The 21,915-nt window shown below is 42.3% G+C and overlaps 1 protein-coding gene across 3 annotated transcripts; it reads left to right on the top strand.

Moving 5' to 3' along the window:
- Positions 1–4,343: 4,343 nt before the first annotated feature.
- On the top strand, positions 4,344–20,600 carry LOC144511364 (uncharacterized). 3 transcript variants are annotated; one of them, XM_078241655.1, is made up of 7 exons: positions 4,345–4,495; positions 10,409–13,174; positions 13,545–13,683; positions 16,564–16,713; positions 17,699–17,805; positions 18,527–18,572; positions 20,049–20,600. In XM_078241655.1, exons 2-7 carry the CDS (start codon positions 10,778–10,780, stop codon positions 20,183–20,185), a joined length of 2,976 nt encoding a protein of 991 aa, XP_078097781.1. In that variant the 5' UTR covers positions 4,345–4,495; positions 10,409–10,777; the 3' UTR covers positions 20,186–20,600. The 3 variants fall into 3 exon arrangements, with proteins under 3 accessions (XP_078097782.1, XP_078097781.1, XP_078097780.1); XM_078241654.1 differs by having other exon boundaries at positions 4,345–4,619; XM_078241656.1 differs by lacking the exon at positions 18,527–18,572 and having other exon boundaries at positions 4,344–4,619; positions 20,049–20,515.
- The last annotated feature ends 1,315 nt before the right edge of the window (positions 20,601–21,915 follow it).

The following is a 21,915-nucleotide window of genomic DNA, read 5'->3' as shown; positions in this document are numbered from 1 at the left end:
AATGTTCTGGAGGAGTATGAATCTTCAGGCAATAACCCCCAGCCTTAACTGTCACCAGGCTGGACACACAAGCGGCTATGGAGAGCACTTAAATGTCAGGGTTAGAAACACACTGAGGTGATATTTCATTTTGACTTGTTTCTTTAACCAGTTCGCTGACAGTGCTAATAGATACAACTCAGTGCTTCTATACAGTGTGATTAACCCTCAAACTGAAGAATGAACAATTCTAATGTGAAATGATTGATAATCAGTAGTTTTGGTTATATTCTTTGACGGGCATCACTGGCAAGGCTAGCTTGTCCCGAATGGTCCAAAATGCCAAGATTTTGACCCAACAATAGTTGATGATTAAGCAGTCAGCCTCTCTATACAAGGGACTGGTGTAAAGAAAAATTACACTATAATAAAATGAAAAGCAGAAATCTGGCAAGGGAAGGGTTTAAGTTTATTAATGTCACAAGTAGGCTTATATTAACACTGCAATGAAGTTACTGTGAAAATCCCCTAGTTGCCACACTCCGGTGCCTGTTCGGGTACACTGAGGGAGAATTTAGCACGGCCAATGCACCTAACCAGCACGTGTTTCAGACTGTGGGAGGTAACCCACACAGACACGGGGAGAACGTGCAGACTCCGCACAGACAGTGACCCAAGCCGGGAATCGAACCAGAGCCCCTGGCGCTGTGAGGTAGCAGTGCTAACCACTTTGCCACCACGCCGCCTACACTTGCAACCATTTTGAATCGTGACTGAGAAGGAATATCACTGTTTTCCCCACACAACCCGCCAGGTCTTTGCGGACCGTGTTATCCTTTGAAGTACATGTGCTTTCTTTGGCCACTGCTTTCTTTTTCACAAGACTGAAGGTGAGGAAGAATTCACAGAGAGGGAGGATGAAAATGTTGGGGCGGTTCAGCAAACTGCTCCAAGAAGTAGTGAGCTTGTGCCCAGAATAAGTCCTCAGTCTCCAGCGGGCAGTTGGGAGAGGATCAGGTTGAAGATGGGAGGGAGAGGGGGGTGGTATAAAATGAGAAGGTGAGATAGCTCGAAGGGCTACTGTGGAATGGCACTGCCTGTGAGCAGGTTGTCCAGATTTTAGTTATAAATTTTATCTTTTAAAGTTTATTTGATTAGTATCACAAATAGGCTTACATTAACACTGCAATGAAGTTACTATGAAAATCCCCTAGTCGCCACACTCCGGCACCTGTTCGGGTACACTGAGGGAGAATTTAGCACGGCCAATGCACCTAACTAGCAAGTCTTTCAGACTGTGGGAGGAAACTGCAGCACTCGGGGGAAACCCATGCAGACACGGGGAGAATGTGCAGACAAAGCAAAGTTGTGTGTGTGTGTGGCGGCGGGGGGGGGGGGGGGGGGGGGGTGCTAAACATCTCAAGTTTCTCCTTTTAGAGCCATCAGTGATCTTGAGCTACCCCCTGGCTCCTTTTTTCCACAGACACCAGGAAGGGGTTTATTTAATCATTCATAAGCTGCAAGTCTTGTTATGGTCAGAATTTGGAAATCTCTTGGGTTCGGGAAGCATGGAATGCTACCTGGCCCTGAAAAGTGTTAATCTAATCCACTTACACTTCTGGAATAGTTTTCCTCCCAAGTCTTTACTGCCACTCAGATCGAAAGGTTTTTTATAGTTTTTGAGTCCCCAGAAACGTTAGCTGAGTTTCTGGATTAATAGTCTAGTGATGCCACTAGCCATCGTCCCCCCCGCCACCTTCATCTTTAGTATTGTCTTGTTCTTCTGGGCACTCACCCACTCCATTACCCACACTACTCTGAAATGTGGGAGTTGAAGTCGGAAAAGAATGGTCAGTTGTAGACATTCTGGAAAACATGGAGTAGACATGCAATGTGGAGCCCATTCTGAATTCATCATATCAACTAAATCTGTATGCTCACAAATACTTAGTTCCTTGTTCTGAGGTGTGTCTCTCTAATGCAGACTCTTATTTAAGAGCACAAGCTCCTTTTTGCCATTCTGTGGAACAGCTGACACGACATCCTTGATTTGCTTCACTAAATATTTTATTCTCACATGTAGAGTCCCCTTCTCTAAACTCAAAGAGTTGAATTTGACACTGGAGCAGGTAGCAATCCAACATGCTCCAACACTGATCCACATCCAGAGTTTATGATTCTTGGGAGTCCGCCTGGCTTCATTCGTACCTCCTGAAGGTCAAGGTAGCTTGCAATTGAGCAAGTTAGTTAATTTGCTGGGGGTTATTTTCCAAACAGTCCTCAGGCTTTGATGTATCAAATGCTGCTTTTTGGTCTTGAACAGCTATGGTTCCATTTAACTGCATTGTTACTTCTAGATAGATATAGCTTGCAGTTGGACAAGACAGATGCTTTGCTGTCCACTTCAAGACGGTCTTTATGTTTTACTACAAAGGATGTATTTTTATAGTCAATTTACCATTTAACTGCCCCATTTGCAATTTGACAAAACAAGAGCTCTTGGGCTCATTTCCAAAGCTGCTTTCAATCAAAGGTTGCATTTTATCTCAGTCGTGGTTTCAACCAACTGGATTCCATTGACTGCAAATAGAGTCAGCTTGCAACTGAATACAGTGGGCAACTTGTTCAGCACATTATTGGAACAGACACTATGCACTGTTGCATCATCTCCATGGTCATTTATGGTTTCTTTTAGCTGGGTCAAATTTCCTGAAGGGGACCAAGGCAGACTTCCAATCTCAATACAGTCATTATTCATCTGAGCACTAGCAGGCAAGTCTTCAGTTTTGATTTCTGCTCCTGTGAAAATTAGTATCCTTCAGGTTACTTCAAGTCATCTTCTTGCAACTTTGAAATGCTGCCACCAAGTGGCAATTTTGCTGAAGGTTACTGTCCAACAGTACAGATATCTCATTCACCATGGAATTATTGGTCACAGAATTTATGGCATTAACTGTATGGAGGAGAGGTCTCATTTTTATTACTTAGCTCAGCAGCTATATGTAGACATTATTCTGCAACAAATCTGCTGAGTAAAGGTGACAAGTGATTGGGTTTTATAAGGCAAAGTGGGTAAAGGGCAGATTGTGTGCTCATGTTCAGATATACTATCAGACATACTATTGGGGCAGCACAGTAGCAGAGTGGTTAACACTGCTGTTTCACAGCGCTAGGGACCTGGGTTCGATTCCCGGCTTGGATCACTGTCTGTGTGGAGTTTGCACGTTCTCCCCGTGTCTGCGTGGGCTTCCTCCAGGTGCTCCGGTTTCCTCCCACATTCTGAAAGATGTGCTGGTTGGGTGCATTGACCCAAACAGGCACCAGACTGAGGAGACGAGGGGAATTTCACAGTAACTTCATTGCAATGTTAATGCAAGCCTTACTTATGACTAATCAATAAACTTTAACTTTTAACTAACATTGTTGCACCATCACATCTACACCTTTCATGTCATTAAGAGAAATCTGCCTTTACTTTCATCATTAGAATTTATTTTGAAATTAAAAGCATAGAATCCCTACAGTGGAGGAGACTATTCAGCCCATCAAGCCTGTACTAACAACAATCCCACCCAGGCCCCATCCCTTTAACCTAACATTTTTCTTGTTAATCCCCCTGAAGTCTGAAAACACATAACCACCAACTGAAGAACAGCTTCTTCCCTGCTGCCATCAGACTTTTGAATGATCCTACCATATATTAAGTTGATCTTTTTCTGTACCCTAGCTATGACTGTATCACTACATTCTCCTTTCCTTCTCCCCCGTGTACTGTAGATACCGTATGCATCGTCTGTGCACAAGAAACAATACTTTTCACTGTATCCCAATACATGTGACAACAATAAATCAAATACACTGAGGGAGAATTTAGCACAGCCAATCCGTCGAACCAGCACGGCCTTTCAGACTGTGGGAGGAAACCGGAGCACCCAAAGGAAACCCACGCAGACACGGGGAGAACATGCAGACTCCACACAGACAATGACACAAAGCTGGAATTGAACCCGGGTCGCTGGCGCTGTGAGGTGGCAGTGATAACCATTATGCCACCCTAATATGGAAGGGCAATTATAGACAAATATCTCCCCGTCAGGACCAACAAGGTAAATCCATACCCGGACAGCGGGTGTCAGTGTCCTGCTTTCCTCCAATGCGGTGCAAACGGAAAACTCGCCCCTGAAGTAACCTGCCGCCATTTTAAACTGGCTGTGCCTCCTCCGAGCCAGCTCTCGGTTTCCATGGTGACAGTGGATGTCGGGGCGGTTCGTTTCCATGGTGACAGTGGATGTCGGGGCGTTTGGTCTCCATGGTGACAGTGGATGTCGGGGCGGTTGGTTTCCATGGTGACAGTCAGTGTCCGCCTCGCTCCTGGAATGTGAATCGGGTGACGGTCGGGGCGGAGATCCCGCGAGAGCCGGAGCGGGCTGACGGGAGGGGGCGGGGCCTCCCGTTTAAATGGCGGCGCCGGCTTCCAGTGGGTGTTTGTCTTGAAGCTGGAGCCGAACGCAGCGTTGTAAGCCGGTTTGTTTGTCTCTCTGCCTGTCTGCACCCAGAGCTGCTGCTGGAGCCGCACACACTGCCGCAGGCGGCATCCTGTCGGCGGGCCCGGCAGCACCCAGGGTGGCCATGTCGGGGAGGTTTGTATTGGGCATTTTTCTCTCACTCCCTTGGTTGGGAGATTAACTGTCTCCACATTCCAACAGGGTCTGCGCTCAAACCAGAATAGAAAATGCTGGAAACTCTCAGCAGGGCTGACAGCCTCTGTGGAGAGAGAATAGAGCTGAAGGTGTCTGGGTGGCTCTTTCTCAGAGCCAGTCTGTGCTCCACTGGCTGCAGTGTCTCTGATAAAAATGTCCTGAGGCTTTTCACAAACATTATCAAGCAAAGTGCGAGCCTGAGCTGCCCAGGCTGGACTTGCGGATAGTGCCGTGGTTCCCCGTGGACGGCAAGAAGAGTTCATCAATCAGAATAGAGAGTCTGAGTCTTGATCTTCCAGGCAGTAAGGCTTTATTAGCTAATACATTTCAATAAAGCCGGGATTTCCAGATGAATCCAAAAAACCAGTGCTCTCGGTCTTTTTTTATCCACACTTAGCTTCATATTTCATCATTCTTATCTTACAGTCAAGGTTTTTTTTGTTGCAGACCCCAAGGCCACTTTTCGTTAGCCACCATGGTTTACTAGACCTACGTTATCTGCCTTCTTTCTGATTGGTCACTAATGAATGTGCTATGATATCATTGTGGTTACATCTTGCCTTCTTATCTGAAGTTTATTGTCTAATCAGCCAAGGTTGTTGTTTGTTCAACCATTGTAGGGCATCCAAGTCTTTTTTACCTTCTCAGGTTTATTTAAGAAATTACTTTCAGCTTCTGTGTGTTTGCTTGACTTCTTTTAGCCTTTATGTTCATTTATGTGAGTTTCCATGTGTTCTGACCTGGTAAGGTATTGTGCACTTAAAAGGGTACAAGTGTATGCTTAATAAGATATGTGGTGATATATGAGAGCTTCTTAAGTAGTGATTATCTCTTCTATGTTAATTATTATCTCCTACTTGTCCTAATAATTATTCCTTCCAATATATGTTGTCTTAATGATTATTCCTTACAATAGCGAAGAGCATTGTCGGGCAATACAGCAGGATATAGACAGGCTGGAAAATTGGGCGGAGAGGTGGCAGATGGAGTTTAATCCGGATAAATGCGAAGTGATGCATTTTGGAAGAAATAATGTAGAGAGGAGTTATACAATAAATGGCAGAGTCATCAGGAGTATAGAAACACATAGGGACCTAGGTGTGCAAGTCTGCAAATCCTTGAAGGTGGCAACACAGGTGGAGAAGGTGGTGAAGAAGGCATATGGTATGCTTGCCTTTATAGGATGGGGTATAGAGTATAAAAGCTGGAGTCTGATGATGCAGCTGTATAGAACGCTGGTTAGGCCACATTTGGAGCACTGCGTCCAGTTCTGGTCGCCGCACTACCAGAAGGACGTGGAGGCGTTAGAGAGTGCAGAGAAGGTTTACCGGGATGTTGCCTGGTATGGAGGGTCGTGACTATGAGGAGAGATTGGGTAAACTGGGGTTGTTCTCCCTGGAAAGATGGAGAATGAGGGGAGACCTAATAGAGGTGTACAAGATTATGAAGGGGAAAGATAGGGTGAACGGTGGGAAGCTTTTTCCCAGATCAGAAGTGACGTTCACGAGGGGTCACGGGTTCAAGGTGAGAGGGGCGAAGTATAACTCAGATATTAGAGGGATGTTTTTTACACAGAGGGTGGTGGGGGCCTGGATTGCGCTGCCAAGTAGGGTGGTGGAGGCAGGCACGCTGACATTGTTTAAGACTTACCTGGATAGTCACATGAGCAGCCTGGGAATGAAGGGATACAAACGATTGGTCTAGTTGGACCAAGGAGCGGCACAGGCTTGGAGGGCCGAAGGGCCTGTTTCCTGTGCTGTACTGTTCTTTGTTCTTTGTTCAGGGTGGTGTTGGGTCAAGTGGCTCTGATGAAGGGTCATCCAGACTGGAAACCCTGGCTCTATTCTCTTCCCACAAATGCTAAAGTAAAGTTTATTTATTAGTCACAAGTAAGGCTTACATTGCAATGAAGTTACTGTGAGAACCCCCTGGTTGCCACAGTCTGTGCCTGTTCGGGTCAATGCACCTAACCAGCACACCTTTCAGACTGTGGGAGGAAACAGGAGCATCTGGAGGAAACCCATGCAGACACGGGGAGAGCATGCAAACTCCACACAGACAGTGACCCAAATCAGGAATCGAACCACTGTGTGGACCTGTCAGACCTGCTGAAATTTTCCAGCATTTTCTGTTTTTGTTTCTGCAGGGTTTTGCTTTATATTATTTGACCAAAACCTTGGTCAGATAGGTAGATTTCAAAGGATGTATCCGAGGAGAGAGTGAGGTGTAGGGATCTAGGGAAGAGATCCCAGGAATTAGGGACTAAGCAGCAGTAGGCACTCCTGCCACCGGTAGAGCAGTTATGATGTGTGGACATCTTGGAATCCCTACAATACAAAAAGAGGCCATTTGGCCCATTGAGTCTGCACTGACAACAATCACACACAGGCCCTATCCCTGTAATGCTATGTATGCACCCTGCTAATCCCCCTGACCCTAAGGGGCAATTTAGCATGGCCAATCCCCCAACTTGCACATCTTTGGACAGGGGAGGAAACCAGAGCACCGGAGGAAACCCACACAGGCATGGGGAAAACGTACAAACTCCACACAGTGACCCAAGGCTGGAATCGAGCCTGTATCCCTGGTACTGAGGCAGCAGTGCTAACCACTGTATGCTGATTGTGCATACACTAACTGCCAGAATTAGAGGAATGCGCGTATTGTGGAGGGTCGTAGTACTGCAGACTGAGTTGATTGGTTTGATATTTTGACGATTGCATCAAGTCTTGGTAATCTCGTTACATTGAGATTGCATTACACTCAATAATTAAGTTTGCCAGTGACTGCATGTTCTTCCCAACATAGTCTCAGGCTTGGACAAGTCATCTCCAAATATAGTTTGAGGATGAAATTTTTGCTACTTTGGAAATTTTGACGTGTCAGGGAAGCACTAACAATCTAGAGTGTCTGATGTGCCCATTAATTCTCTCTCGGATGTAGCTTTTATTACTTTACTCCCTTCCTCACTCACCCTTTGTTACTTGCCTCAACAGGGTTATTTTTGTCCTGTCCTTTATAGGTTGTGGATTGGAAGCTTTTTTTGGGGGTGGAGTTTGTATGAGAGCATCGTTGCTAATTCCTTCGCCATTACATTTTTTCTTATCAAAGGTTCTCCTCCAACTAGAGAATCTAGTCTTTTTAACTGACTTACGGGGAGGTGGTGGTGTAACGGTATTGTCCCTGAACTAGTAGGCCAGAGCCCAACAGCCGTGCTCTGGGGACCTAGGTTTAAATCCCATCATGGCAAATGGTGAAGTTTATATCAAATAAATCTGAAATTAAAAAGTCTAATGACATGAAACCATTATTGATTGTCGTTAAAAACTAATCTAGTTCACTCATGCCATTCAGGGAAGAGGTTTTAAAAACATTTTATTTATTAGTCACAAGCAAGGCTTACATTAACACTAAAGAAGTTACTGTGAAATTTCCCTCGTCGTCACAATCCGGCACCTGTTCAGGTCAATGCACCCTAACCAGCACATCTTTCAGACAGTGAGAGGAAACCAGAGCACCCAGAGGAAACCCACGCAGATACGGGGAGAATGTGCAAACTCCACACAGACAGTGACCCAAGCCAGGAATCGAACCCGAGTCCCTGGCACTGAGGTAGCAGTACTAACCACTGCCACTGTGCTGCCTCTGCAATCTGCCATTCCATCTGGTCTGGCCTACAAATGACCCCAGATTCACAGCAATTTGGTTGACACTTAACTGCCCTCTAAAATGGCCTAGGAAGCCATTCAGTTTGAGGGTCGGGGTGGGCAATAATTGCTGGCTTAGCCAGTGATGCCTACATCCAATGAATAAAATGAAATCCTGTGTCTTTGCTTCTGTTTTTGTGGCTGCTTGCCTTGCCTTTAGTTCTCCAATGCCACCCCTTTCCTCACCCCAATAGGGAATACTGGGTGTACTGCAGCTGTACAGGACCTTGACAAGATCACACCTAAAATACTGTCCATCTGCATGCAGGACCCAGATCTTCCTGTCGCAGTAACACACCACCCTGCTCTCCTGTCCACGTGTCCATCCTTGGCCTTTTGCAATGCTCTAGTGAACCCCATTGCAAACTGGAAGAAAAGCACTTCAGCTTCTGATTGGGCACTTTACACTTCCGGACTGAACATTGAGTTCAACCACTTCAGAGCATGAACTCTCCCCTCCACCGTCACCCCCTTTCCATTTATATCATTTCATTTTTCATCTCAATCATCCATTTTTATCATTTTTCATTCTTACAATTTTCCATTTCTCCAATCTTGCTGTGCATCGTGACTTCAACTCTTTCCACTGATGTCTTTCTGTCTTCTCCCCCCCCCTTTCAGGGCATCTTCCACATTCCTCAGATAGTCCCTTCCAATCTGAACCTCTGAAATGCCATTCCCACATTTAATGGACACTTTAGCATCTTTCTCAGCCTTCACTATTTTTATTTCCTTTGTCCAATTACAGCCCCACCCCTCCCCCACATATTATAATTCTTGTCTGATTTTATTTGTTCTTAGCTCGGTCAATGGGCCATCCAGACTTCAAATGTTGACTCTATTCTCTCCACAGATGCTGTCAGACCTTCTGAGATTTTCCAGCATTTTCTGTTTTTGTTTCTGATTCCAATATCTGCGGTATTTTGCCTTTATTTTTAAAAACTGTGTACAGTTTTGGTGTTTTTTTGTTTGAGAAAGTATATATTTTCCTTAGAAGCAGTTTGGAGAACGTTGATTTGCTTCATTCCTGGTGGTTGAGGGGCTTACCTTAACACTTGATGGGTTGGGCCTATATCCACTGGCTTTTTGAAGGTTAGAGGATTGAGAGTTGATCTTATTGAAGCATGAGATCCTGAGGAATCTTGATAGGGTAGATATGAAGAGGATGTTTCCAATTAGTTTTTTTTATTCATGGAACATTTATTGCCCATCCCCAGGTGCCTGAGGGCAGTTGAGACTCAACCACATTGCTGTGGCTCTGGAGTCACATGTAGACCAGATCAGGTAAGGATGACAGATTTCCTTCCCTAAAGGGCATTGGTGAACCAGATGGGTTTTTCTGACAAACGACAATGGTTTCATGGTCATCAGTAGATTCTTAATTCCAGCCATCTTTTATTGAATTCAAATTCCACCATCTGCCGTGGCGGGATTGGAACCCGGGTCCCCAGAGCATTAGCTGAGTTTCTGGATTAATAGTCTAGTCTAGCGATAATAACACTAAGTCATCCCCTCCCTATATTGGAAAGACAGTTTAAGCATAAGAGGTCTACTTTCCAAGATGGAAATGAAAATCATTTTTTTCCTGCAATGAGACAACAAAAAAGTGGTATTGAGACCACAACCAGATCAGCCATGATCTTAAAGGGCCAACCTGCCTTCTCCAACTCCCAAGTCCTGTCTTCCAAATCATCTTTGTTTTTTCATCTTTTCTGTCAAATTTTGTTTGCCTTCACAATTCAACTGTTTTTGAAGATATCAAGCTAGAATGAGGAAAGTCTCTCTCCTGGTCCATCCTGTCTTGCACATGTTAGAAATGATCACTTACAGGACTATGCAATTAGAACATTCTACTCTTTTCACATCAAATTAGTTCAATTTTTGTTATTTGATGTATAATGTACTGATAAATCTCTTAAATGCTTGTGTACTGTGTTCTCTCAACCCACATGTACATTGTTGTTGATAAGCTGTTTTTATATAGATTGTTGCTGATGAGATTTTATTCTTTCCTTGCCTTAGTGCTGAAAAGTGCCAACTTCGTCCAGACAGCGTTCAATGAAGTCTTCATTAGCTACACCAAAGTGTCGTGCTTCAACATGTGTTTCCACTAAAACTGCAAGTAACACAGTTGTTTCTGCTGCTTCTAAGAGGAACAGTGTAGCACCATCACATGTAGACATCCACTGTTGACCAGAGAAAATCCATGTAAAAGTTGCTCAAATATTCCACAAACTGAATTGAGGCAGCAGGAAGTTAGTACCAATAATTTGAAAACTTGAGAGTACCAAGGTTTTTAAGAAACAAGCGTCAAGTGTCTCAAATGTCAAAAACAGGCCATTTGGCAGAGGATCCCTCAGTCTAAACTCTACCCAAAAATTGAGTGGAAGGATGGATATTAAATGCAAAATGGCTGCACTCCCAAATGAAAATTCTCTGAATGCAACACACTGTCTTCCAAGTTCTGGTGACAAGAGTACAAGGCAGATTCCTCTAAAAACAAAAAATGTAGATGGGGTGATGGTACAACAAAACGTGCCCAATATTAGTGTGTCTGACAGTATATTTGAACGTGAGCACATGCAATCAGCCCATTGCCCACCACAGCTTATGGAACCTAGTTATGTCTCACCCTTATTCAGCAGTTTTGTTGCAGAAGAATGTCTACGTATAGCTGCTGAGTTAAGTAGTAAAAGTGAGACCTCTCCTCTCTGTACAGTTGATGCCATAAATCCTGTTCCTGCAGCCAATGTTTCCATGATAAATGAGGAACCTGTACCATTTGACTGTTCATTCTTCTCCTGCTGTTCCGAAACCCCTCTTGCAAAATTGCCACTTGGTGGCAGCACCTCAAAACTGCAAGAAGAAGGCTTAACAGATGACAATCGTCAACTAGTTCTCACAGAAGCAGAAATCAAAACTGAAGATTCACCTGTTAGTGCTAAGATGAATAATGATATTGAAACTGAAACCCTGCCTTGGTCCCCTGCAAGAAATTTGATTCCACTAAATGAAACCATGGTGCCAAGTGACCCAAATGACCATGAAGATGATGCACCAAAGCACGATGTCTATTCCAACAATGTCCTCAGCAAGTCACCCACCATATCCAATTGTGAGCTGCTCCCACCGACAGTAGATTTAATCCAGTTCACTGAAATCAAAGGGAGCGGTGCATCAAATACACAATCTTTAGGTGCAAGGGGTGATGCTTCTTGTGAAAGTTTCATGCCTGCCAAGACTTTGCCTGACTGCAATTTATTGCTATCTAAGGTAGATCAGTTGTTTGAAAGAAGCATGCAAAGTGATGAAAACCTAATTTTGCCAATGCACAAAGGCAGTTTTGACAATGAAACCAAGGCACCTGTTTTGTTAGATTACAAGCCATCTCTTGCTACACCTGATTTAATCCAGTTGAACGAAACAATAACTGTGCAAGATAAAAACGTGACGTTTGACTTATCAGGACATGAAAACACTTTTGGAAATGACCTCCAGGCCAGTGACAACCAAGCTGTAGTGCAGTTAAATGGTACCATGACTGTGGATGACCATAAAAATTCAACATTTGATGCACAACCAAGTGAAAGTAAGCTTAAAAATGATAGTAATGCACTGGTCTTGTCCAATTGTGAGCTGCTGCAGTTAAATAATACAACTGTGGATGACCACAAAAATGCAACATTTGATGTCCCGCCACAGGAAAGTAATCTTGAAAATGATTGCAAAGCACCTGTCTTGTCTGATTGTGAGCTGCTTTTACCTAGGGGTGATAGAGAGCAATCAAATGGAATTGTGAATGTCAATGACTGCACTGCTACATTTGATGCATCAAAGCGTGGCAACAATTTGGAAATTAACCCCAGCAAATTAACTAACTTGCCTGATTGCAGACTGTCTCTATCGTCAGGAAGCTTGACTGAAGCCAGATTTGTGAGAAAATGTGCTCCAGATTGTGGATCAGAGTTGGAGCGAGTGAAGGAGACTGGCAAAAGTAGCATCTCAAATTTAACTCTGAATTTAGAGAAGCGGGGTGATTCCATATGCTTGAATAAAATATCTAATAAAACAAATCAAGGCGGTAATGTCAACTGTTCTACAGAATTGCCTAAAGGTGATTGTGCTCTCAAAGGAAGTGTACATTTGAGAGAAACCTCCCAGAACAAAGAAATAAGTATTTGTGAGCAGGCAGATTTAGTTATGATTTCAGAATGGGCTCCACATTGCATGTCTACTCCATGCTTTACAGGGAGGAGGCAGAGTTCTCCAGAATATCTACATTCTTTTCTGGCTTCAACCTCCACACTTCAGGATAGTGTGGGTAATGGAGTGGGTGAGTGCCCAGAGGAACAAGACAGCACTAAAGATGTCTGCAGAAGCTCTGACACTACTGTCACTGAAATTAAAACCTGTCCTGGAAAAGATTCAAATGCACCAAGACCTGGACTGCGATTGCAGCAAACCAAAATTGCAACTGAGAATTCCTTGAAACAAGTTTCTCGTCTCCCTGGAGCCATAAGGAAAAATGTTAGTCAAGCACCTGTGTCTGAAGTGCACAAATATGGAGCTCCAAATGATTCTATACCACCACCTGCTAGAACCTGTAAAGTAGGTTGTTCTGCTGCTGTGGGAAGAGGAGGAAAACCTCCAATGCAACCACCTAGTTTTTCAAAGACGCACGTTCCAAAACCTCGTATAGTTTCGGGAAGACCAAACAGTGCGATAGGGATTGGGCAAAGTACAACAAATAACAAAGTTCCATCATGCCACGCTGCAGTCACTACTAAAGTAAGTTGTATTTTCACAACCACATTTTAAACAACATTTGGTATTTCACTTGAGCCGGTCACTTTATAATGGCTAATAATTGTGTGCACTGCTTGCCTTGATTCAACGTTGGTTGGCCATCTATAAGCTAGGAGAGAGTTTGTTTTTGCTTTTTTTTGGCTTTATTGAATGGCAACAGGTCCCTGGAAATTGAAGATCACTAAGGGTATATCCGCACCGATCTTCAAATTGCTGTTAATAGTTTTGCATTGGTCTAATTGCCTATTTCTTAACACTATTATCTGTGTATAGTATACTATTGACATTATCTCTGCACACTATTTCTTAATTTACAACCAAAGATTTTTTTTTAAAATATGTTCTTTTCCAGATACTTCTTGAAGCAGAAACTAATCAACCTTTGACTAAAGCTATCTCAAAGATACCTGAAGTAAGGAAAAGATCTTCACTGGTAATATCAAAACTAACTGTGCAGGCAACAAAAGCAGACTCGAAGCTTCCTAATATAGGTAAATATTGTGCACTTTGCTGATTAAATTGTGGAAGGATTCTGAAAGAAAAAGTGCCTCGTGTTCACTAATCAACCTCCATTAATACAGGACTAAATGTGTTTCTTTAATTCATGGGAATGCTGATCACTAATTGCCTTTTGAACTGAGTGCCTTGTTGGCCATTTAGAATTAAGAGTTTAGGATCTGGAATCACCTGTAGGGTAAGGTGAACCAGATTGGTTTTCATGGCAATTGGCAATGGATTCATGGCTGTCATTAGACATTTAATTCCAGATTTTTATTCGTTTCCAATTTCACCATCTGCCATGGTGGGATTCAAACCCTGGGCTCCAGAGCATTACCCTGGGTGTCTATTACTAGTTCAATGACAATACCATTATGCCATGCCCCTACAAACTTTTAGGATGGCATAAAGAAAGAAATCTTAATTGATACTTGTCACAGTGGTTAGCACTGCTGCATCACAACGCCAGGGACCTGGGTTTGATTCCCGACTTGGGTCACGTCTATGCCGAGTCTGCACAGTCTCCCTATGTCTGCATGGGTTTCCTCTGGTGCTCCTGATTCCTCCCACAGTATGAAAGATGTGCTAGTTAAGTGCATTGGCCATGCTAAATTCTCCCTCAGTGTACCCAAACAGGTGCCAGGGTGTGACAACTAAGGGATTTTCACGTAACTTTATAGCAATGTTAATATAAGGTTACTTGTGACAAATAAATAATACAGGAAAGATGTTCTTTACTTTAGAATTGAATTTTCACTTAATTTTAGAATAACTAAGCTGAGTGATGCAAAATAATAGAACCCTTGATCAAATAATAATGCATCATGCCAGCTGGAGACCTCTTAAGTCAGGCGAAGCTACACCAAGATACCTAAACAAACTACTCGATGCTTAAACCACTGGACTCCATCAGGATTGGAAAGTGTGTATTATGATTTGAGATCAGACCCCTGCATTTTTAAGATCTGGTGAGGGACCAGAATGTTATGTTTAAAGGAGGGTGAGATTCAAGAAGTGAAGTCATCAGATCCCCTGTTTTGAACAAGCAAAAATTAACTTTTCCATACAATGTCAAAAAGATGAGACAATTTATGATATCTACCTTGTGCTCTTTAACATCTGAGCATGAGTTAATATGAGGTGGACGTAAGTTAACAGACAAACTGATAAAGCACACCACACTGTAAAATAAATAACAAATGCAACCCAGAGAGTTTCTACGAATTACTCAGCAACCTATCCAGGCATTCATAAGCAACTTAACTTCCTGAGACTCCATTCTCTGGATTTCAGTCTGCACCTCCACCTCAACCTGTACAATTTCAGCTCTTCAACAGCTGGCTAACTTTACCAGACTGGTGAAATCCAGGAGCAGTTCCAAACTCCAATTTCTCTGGCTACTCCAAACTACAGGTGATTCCCAGGACTGTGCCTGGGCCCTAACCTGGTTTCAGGTTAGAGCCAGTGACCTCCTGCCACTACCCCCATTCTCAGGGCTTCTACTGAGCCAACTGACAGCAACGCCTAACAACAGCACTTTTTTCAATATAGCCCTTTCCAAACTGCAGAACACTCCCCAAGCAAATACACAGATAAATCAAAACCCAAAAACTTTGTGTCCATCTTCATGGTGATGTAGACTTCCAGGGCTCTAACTCCCAAAAACAAAACAATTCTCTGGGCTGCATTTCTTTGTAAGCATTGTAGACACTTCATTTCTAATTCCCTAGCTAAGGAATCCCATCTGCTGTTTTATGATCTTGTAACCCCTTTCACTCAAAATGGCCCCAATCTTTTCCATATACTAGTTTTCAAACTGGTTTAGATGCTTTCTCCCATCCATTTTCTACAATTAAACTTTTAATCTTCCCAGAATTAAAAATGACCTCTTAAAATATCACCCTAATAACGATGCACAGAAATCCCTTCCACTGCCATTTTGGATTGCTTTTAGTAAGATTTCACTTTTGGGAATCTGTGGTCCTAGCACAATTTACTTCCTGGCAGAGCAGTGTGGGTGAATAAGTAGAGTTGATCTATGTTATTGTTGCCTACCTCGCTAAGGGAGATACTTTGGGATTGAACAAATCCAATTTTACTGGACAGTTAATTTTGCAATACTCTGGCAGTTGTTGAGGTACATTAAAGCTAGTCATTCCAAAGCCTCCTTGTTCAAATTTCCATCAATCTTTGCAGCACTAATTAATTGATTCATGTTTATTTTATTTATTAGTGTCATGAGTAGGCTTACATTAACACGGCAATGAAGTTACTGTGAAAATCCCCTAGTTGTGCCACACTGGCACCTGTTCGAGTACACAGAGGGAGAATTTAGCATGGCCAATGCACCTAACCAGCACGTCTTTTGGACTGTGGGAGGAAACCGGAGCGTCCAGAGGAAACCCATGCAGACACGGGGAGAATGTGCAGACTCCACACAGACAGTGACCCAAGCCGGGAATTGAACCCGGGTCCCTGGCGCTGTGAGACAGCAGTGCTAACCACTGCCATCTTGCCACCCATGTTATTGGACTTCTAATATTAAAAGCTGAATAATTGAAGATGCCATGTGTGGAAATTAATCCACTTGGGTCCCTGCTGGTTATTTCTGTCTTTGTCCTTGTATTTTATATTTTATACCGTCTTTGAACTGATGTTGCTCTGTAAAAGTTACAAATTTATTCTGGCTATCTGCTTGTTCTGTTAAGTGAGTGATCAAAATCATCTTGTTGGCTTAAATCCCATCCAGGATCTTTTTAATCAGTGAATTTTGTTTCAGCACTTCATTTAGACCAACCTGTTCCCCTCCAATTTAGTCCAGTTGGAATATGTTTCTCCATTTTAGATTTACGATTTTAACTTATTTTTCACAGGTATGGCTGGTCATCCACATGTCAACCGGAAAGCCAGCAACTCTTTAGTTTTGGCCTCCCAAAATAATGTGACCAGCATAAAACGGCACAACAGTGCAATGGAACAGAAGAGAACACTAAGTCCACCCCCAAAGAAATCGAAGACTGCTGGTATAGTGAAATCATTGTTTTCTGTATTGGCTTTACAGTCTGTCTGTAGGATTATTTTCAGGGAATATTACTTGTTGGGGTGAATACTAACTTGAAACCGATCGCACCCAGATCATAGGTGAATACTTCCTTTGCGCACTTGATTCCTAACCATTTTACACAGCTGTTGAAATGTAAGTGTCATGAAATTTATTTGGAAAAGTATCTGGGGCTTTTCTTGAGGTATGCATGCATTCATCTGAGAGTCTGAGTGTGTTCACATTTTGTCGAGTGCACTTATTCCACTGTACATTCAAAAGTTTGCTTTTAAATTACAAAAGTCTCAAATCACATCTGAAGAAGTAGGATACATGCCCATCAAAATGAAAAACTAGTATTGCTAAAGTCAGGGGCAAAATAATGGCATATTGCAAAGCAGCATTAACCTGCTGTAGTATTGAGTGGTTTTACTTCTCTATATCCAGGCTGATTTCCCTGCCATCTGTTTCCGTTTGTAAGACTAATGCACATCTTTAAGTTGGCTGCAACTTGAAAGTTGGCAACCTCTTTTTTAATTTCAATAATGCTGGCTTTTCTCCTACTGGGGTATTTTCTACTTAACACAATGTGTTCACTCCCCTAGAGATCCGAGTGATTTTAAATCTTGTGTGGTCTTGGTTCATTTGTTTATGGTTGATGCAGTTTTGACTTCATGAATTGTGTATGGCTGAACCAGTTTAAGTGGTGTTTTTTAGTAAATAGTACCCAGTTTTAATTATCAATTGGTTTGCCCTTGTTTTCTGCATTGGATGTGTCTTGTATAAGCATCATTACTTGCCACAAAATTTTCTGGGGACTGCTGTTTTACTTTTCTAGTTTTATGTTGCTTGTCTCCAGGGGAAGTGTAAAGTTTCCTATGACACTTAGTTTTTTGAGTATTGTGTCTTCCTTTTTATTTGCGTTTTTTAAATCCATTCCGTCAAATCCTACTGCTTTTATTTTACAGGAGAGGTGACTGCCAAATTTCAAATGAAAACAGAACCATTACCCTGCAAGCAGAAGGTGGGGATGAAGGCAGGAAAGAGTCTAGCCTCAGAACCAAAAGTCAAATTGGTATGTAAATGTCTTTGACCACATGAAACAAAAACTGATGGGAAGATTCTTTTCCCTCTTTTTTTTTTTCCCCTCCCGAGATGTCAGAAATTGACCACCTATGGTATTTAAAACACAAACTTGGGTGCATGAATGTTTTGACTCGTTATTCTGCAGAGTGGTCAGTTGCTATGTCTGCTTTGTGCACACATTTTCCCTTTGCAGGAAAAAGACTTGGGTTTTTGTAACACCTTTCACAATCCCTGTTCTAACGTGCTTCACTGTTGATGACTAACTTGCTTTTGAAGTGTGGTCACTTTTGTAATTGGGAATGCAAATAGCAGGCTCCTGCAAACAGCATCAGGAAGCTTTTTTTCCAGGAGACTGATTTGAAAGTTATATTTTGGTTTCTAATTTTGTCCCATAGATATGGAGAACTGTCACCTGTTTTTTTTTCATTTGTCTACCTCTTTTCACCCAAAACTCAAGATTAGCTTCAGAGCAGACCAACCAAACACCATTGGCTGAGGCCTACTTTGTTTGGGTACCATTTGGGATTTCTCAATCCAGCAAGGGACATTTTCGAGTGTTCTTTCCCAGAAAACACCTGCTCACATCTTCCCTGTTGGCTGGCTGTCATCTTGAGTAATGCTTCAACGCCCAGTCCTGTATTTTTGCATTATATGGTTTTGTGTTGCTTGAAAAGGTAATTAAATTGTAATGGTGGATTCTCTCTTTGCAGAATAAAACAGCGAAATCCACATGTAAATCTGAACAGAAAGAAGTGGGTAAGAGTCTTGATTTTTATTTCTCTTTACACAGGCCATTCTAATCAACCCCCAAGGAAAAGTAGGTTTTTTTTTTGCTTTCCACACCCTGCAAGGCACAAAATTCAGCCTTCAGGTTGTCTGTACATCAACTTCTGCAGTTTAAGAGAATTGTCTGTCATGCTTCAGCAAAACATTTGGGATATAGTTTGTCATTTTTTGAGTTGACAAGAAACTGTCCGATATTGAACAACCAGCAAAAAGTATTTGATCTCAATGAATAGTCTAGCTAAAGAAGAACATTACATTTTTATTCGCAATTCGTACAGCAAACTTCATGTTGGAAGTATCTCAAAAAATGCAATTGTTATAGGCTTGGGTGTTTTGTAGGAAAATGCATTAATTTCTTTTTTGGGATCGAGCACAACCCATTCTAGCTAGATGAATCTGTTTGACAGTTTGTCACACGGTAGTGATAGTGTGGGAATTTTAAGCTCCATTTTCTTCACTTGTGGTCACTTTTCCCATATTGGGTGTCTTTAAAATCACTATTGAACTGCCACCCAGATATGAGATGGCTTAGAATTTAGAACTTTTACTCCTGCTTTGTCCTTTCCCTTGTTGATGAATCAATCTATATTATGGTCACTATCTTCAAAATGGTCTCCTATTGTGTCATCCACTTGCCCAACTTCATTTTCTGAATCTAAATCTAGAATTGCACCCCTCTGGTTGGGCTTATGTGCTGGCTAAAATCTTGGCTTGAATGCAGTGCATGAATTTTGCCCTTCACACTGTTCATATCCACCCCAATTGATATCAATCATTCAAGTCCCCATTGATTACTGCTCTATTGTTATTTCACTTAGAAATCTGTCTACAATTTGCTCTTCGAACTCCCACTATTTTGGGGTCTATAGTACACTCCTAGCAGTGTGGCTGCCCCTTTTTATATTTCTCAGCTCAACCCATGTGGCCTCATTTGATGCTTCACTTCGTACATCACCCCTCAAATGTAATTCATTAACCAATGATGCTGTACATCCCACCTTTTTTATCCCCCTCCTGCCTGATATTCGAGGGATGTTGAATTGCCAATTTAAGTCAAGATTCCTTTATAGCGAGGATATTTATCTGTACCCTCAGCTCAGCTTTATTTACTATGTTCCTTGCATTTACATAAGTACCTTTTTAAAATGCCTGTGCTGTACATTTTTTCACCTGTACTGCTTCTGTCTTTCAGAGTTGCACGCTCATTCTCCACCTCCTGTTCTCTGCTCTAAATTTTCCCTCCGGTTCCCAATCCCCTCCTAATCTAGTTTAAACTGTTATCATATATTGTGGTGTTCAGCACATCGTCTAACCCTGGAGAGCAATATTATTGTGGATGTTTAAGGATCTGTCTCCACATGGCAAAGACTGGTTTAGAGTCGGTGGGAGAAAATGAAACATAAGGATTTGGGCCTGATTTCTAAAGCTTAAGCTCTCTTGTTTCAGCCGAGCTTCAGAGAAGAAACCAAGAGTTGGAGGAGAAAATTGTCATGTTGGAACTGCAAAATGCTGCTCTTCGGCAGGGAAAAGAGAATCTTTCGCATCTTCCAGAAGAAGGATCTGACATTGAGCCTTGTGCCTGAATGGCAGGTAGCTCGTTCACTAGATGTTAGCTTTTCATATCCTTAAATCAGCTGAAATTTAAATTGACCCAAATGTGCATCTGTGGACACATTTCCTGAATTGTCAACTAAATCTCAAAACTTTATAATCAGGTTGAATTGTGACCTCAGTTGCTGTTTCAATCCTGCGGTATTAACCTTTTGAAAATCAGGTGTGATGCATCTTATGGTTGGTGTACCTTGTATTTATCTGCAGTAATTGTGTTTAGCCGTAAAATATTTCTATGGTCAAGCTAATTTTGCAACTTGCAGCTGCCTCAGTCATATTTAACTGTAGTCTCCTGCTGACTTGCTTGCTGTTTGTGAAATGTATGTCTTGTAGCTTTTGTAAAAGTACAAATAAATAAAGATATATCATACTGATAAAATATATATATATATATACACCATGCTGTTAGTTATTGTGTGCGAAGATATTGCTGCATCTTCGATGCTTCTGGCCATGGGTTTTTGTTTCCCTGCTCCCCCCAGTTGTTTTGGGCATCCAAATTGAGGATGACTTGCTTACCCTCTGATTTTAGTGGGTTCTAAAATGGCTGATAAGTCCAACATGTGATCTGCAGACTCTGCCATATGTAGGGCAGATGGTGCTTCAAGAGGTTGGCTAGATTGTTCTGCGGTGTTGTGGAGTTCCACAAACTGATTACAGGCGACTCAAGGACAGGTTCTGAGAGCATCGTCTTGAGATAGCACTCTGCCTAATCATGAATGTTCACTTTATACATTGGAATTTTAACAATGTCTTGTGTACATTTACAATCTTGTCCACCCAAGCAGACTCCATTATCTCCTAGCTAGATAGTATTTGTCCTCATCCAGAAACTATACTTGATCTGTTTTTTAATTCTTTTGTGGCATGTGGGTGTCGCTGGCTGGGCCAGTATTTATTGTCCATCCCTAATTGCCCTTGAGGGGGCATTTTAAGAGTCAGATTGCTGCACCTCTGGAGTCACATGCAGGCCAGACCAGGGAAGGACAGCAGATTTCTTCCCTTAAAAGGACATTTAGTGAACTTTTTTTCGGACAATCAACAATTGTTTCATGGTCATCATTAGACTCTTAATTCCAAATCTCTATTCCAATTTCAGCATCTGTCATGATGAGATTCAAATATGGACATTACCCTAGTTGTCTGGATTGCTAGTCCAGTGACAACCACTACGCCACAGCCTCCCATTAATTTCTGTCCCTATAACTAAACAGTTACTTAACAAGCATATGCTCGTTACTCTGTCAGTCAACTACAACTCCTTTTTTAATAATTCTTTTCCATTCCCCTGGAGAGGTTTATATATTCCCAACACCTTCTGTTTGGTGCCTTCATTTTGTTTGGTAACAAGCCAAAATGCCCATGTGTTGTTCCCCCCCCTCCCAGAAGTATCATGCCTCTAAGGATCAAAGTAGAGCAATTTTTGTTGGGCATACAAACAAAACCCAGCAGGTTTTGATTAGCACCTCAGTACTGGGCAATTTGGCTTAGGAGACGGCACTGCTGTTGGATTGTGTTTCTTCCACTAAATTTAGAGTATTTTCTGAAGGCACATGATTATACCCCCCACCCCCCCCCCCAGTGCTTAATTGAGGTGCTTGTTGTAGGTTGTCTCAAGTCTCTAAAGCATGTAGGTGTATCGAGATTACTGTCACCCAGTTTTTAAAAAAAAAGTACTATCCAGCAAAAGGCCTTAGTCTTG

The sequence above is a fragment of the Mustelus asterias genome, chromosome 24 (assembly GCF_964213995.1).
Source record: "Mustelus asterias chromosome 24, sMusAst1.hap1.1, whole genome shotgun sequence".
In the NCBI taxonomy this organism is placed as follows: domain Eukaryota; kingdom Metazoa; phylum Chordata; class Chondrichthyes; order Carcharhiniformes; family Triakidae; genus Mustelus; species Mustelus asterias.
The sequence above is the reverse complement of the archived record's forward strand: the minus strand, read 5'-3'. Positions and strand labels throughout refer to the sequence as shown.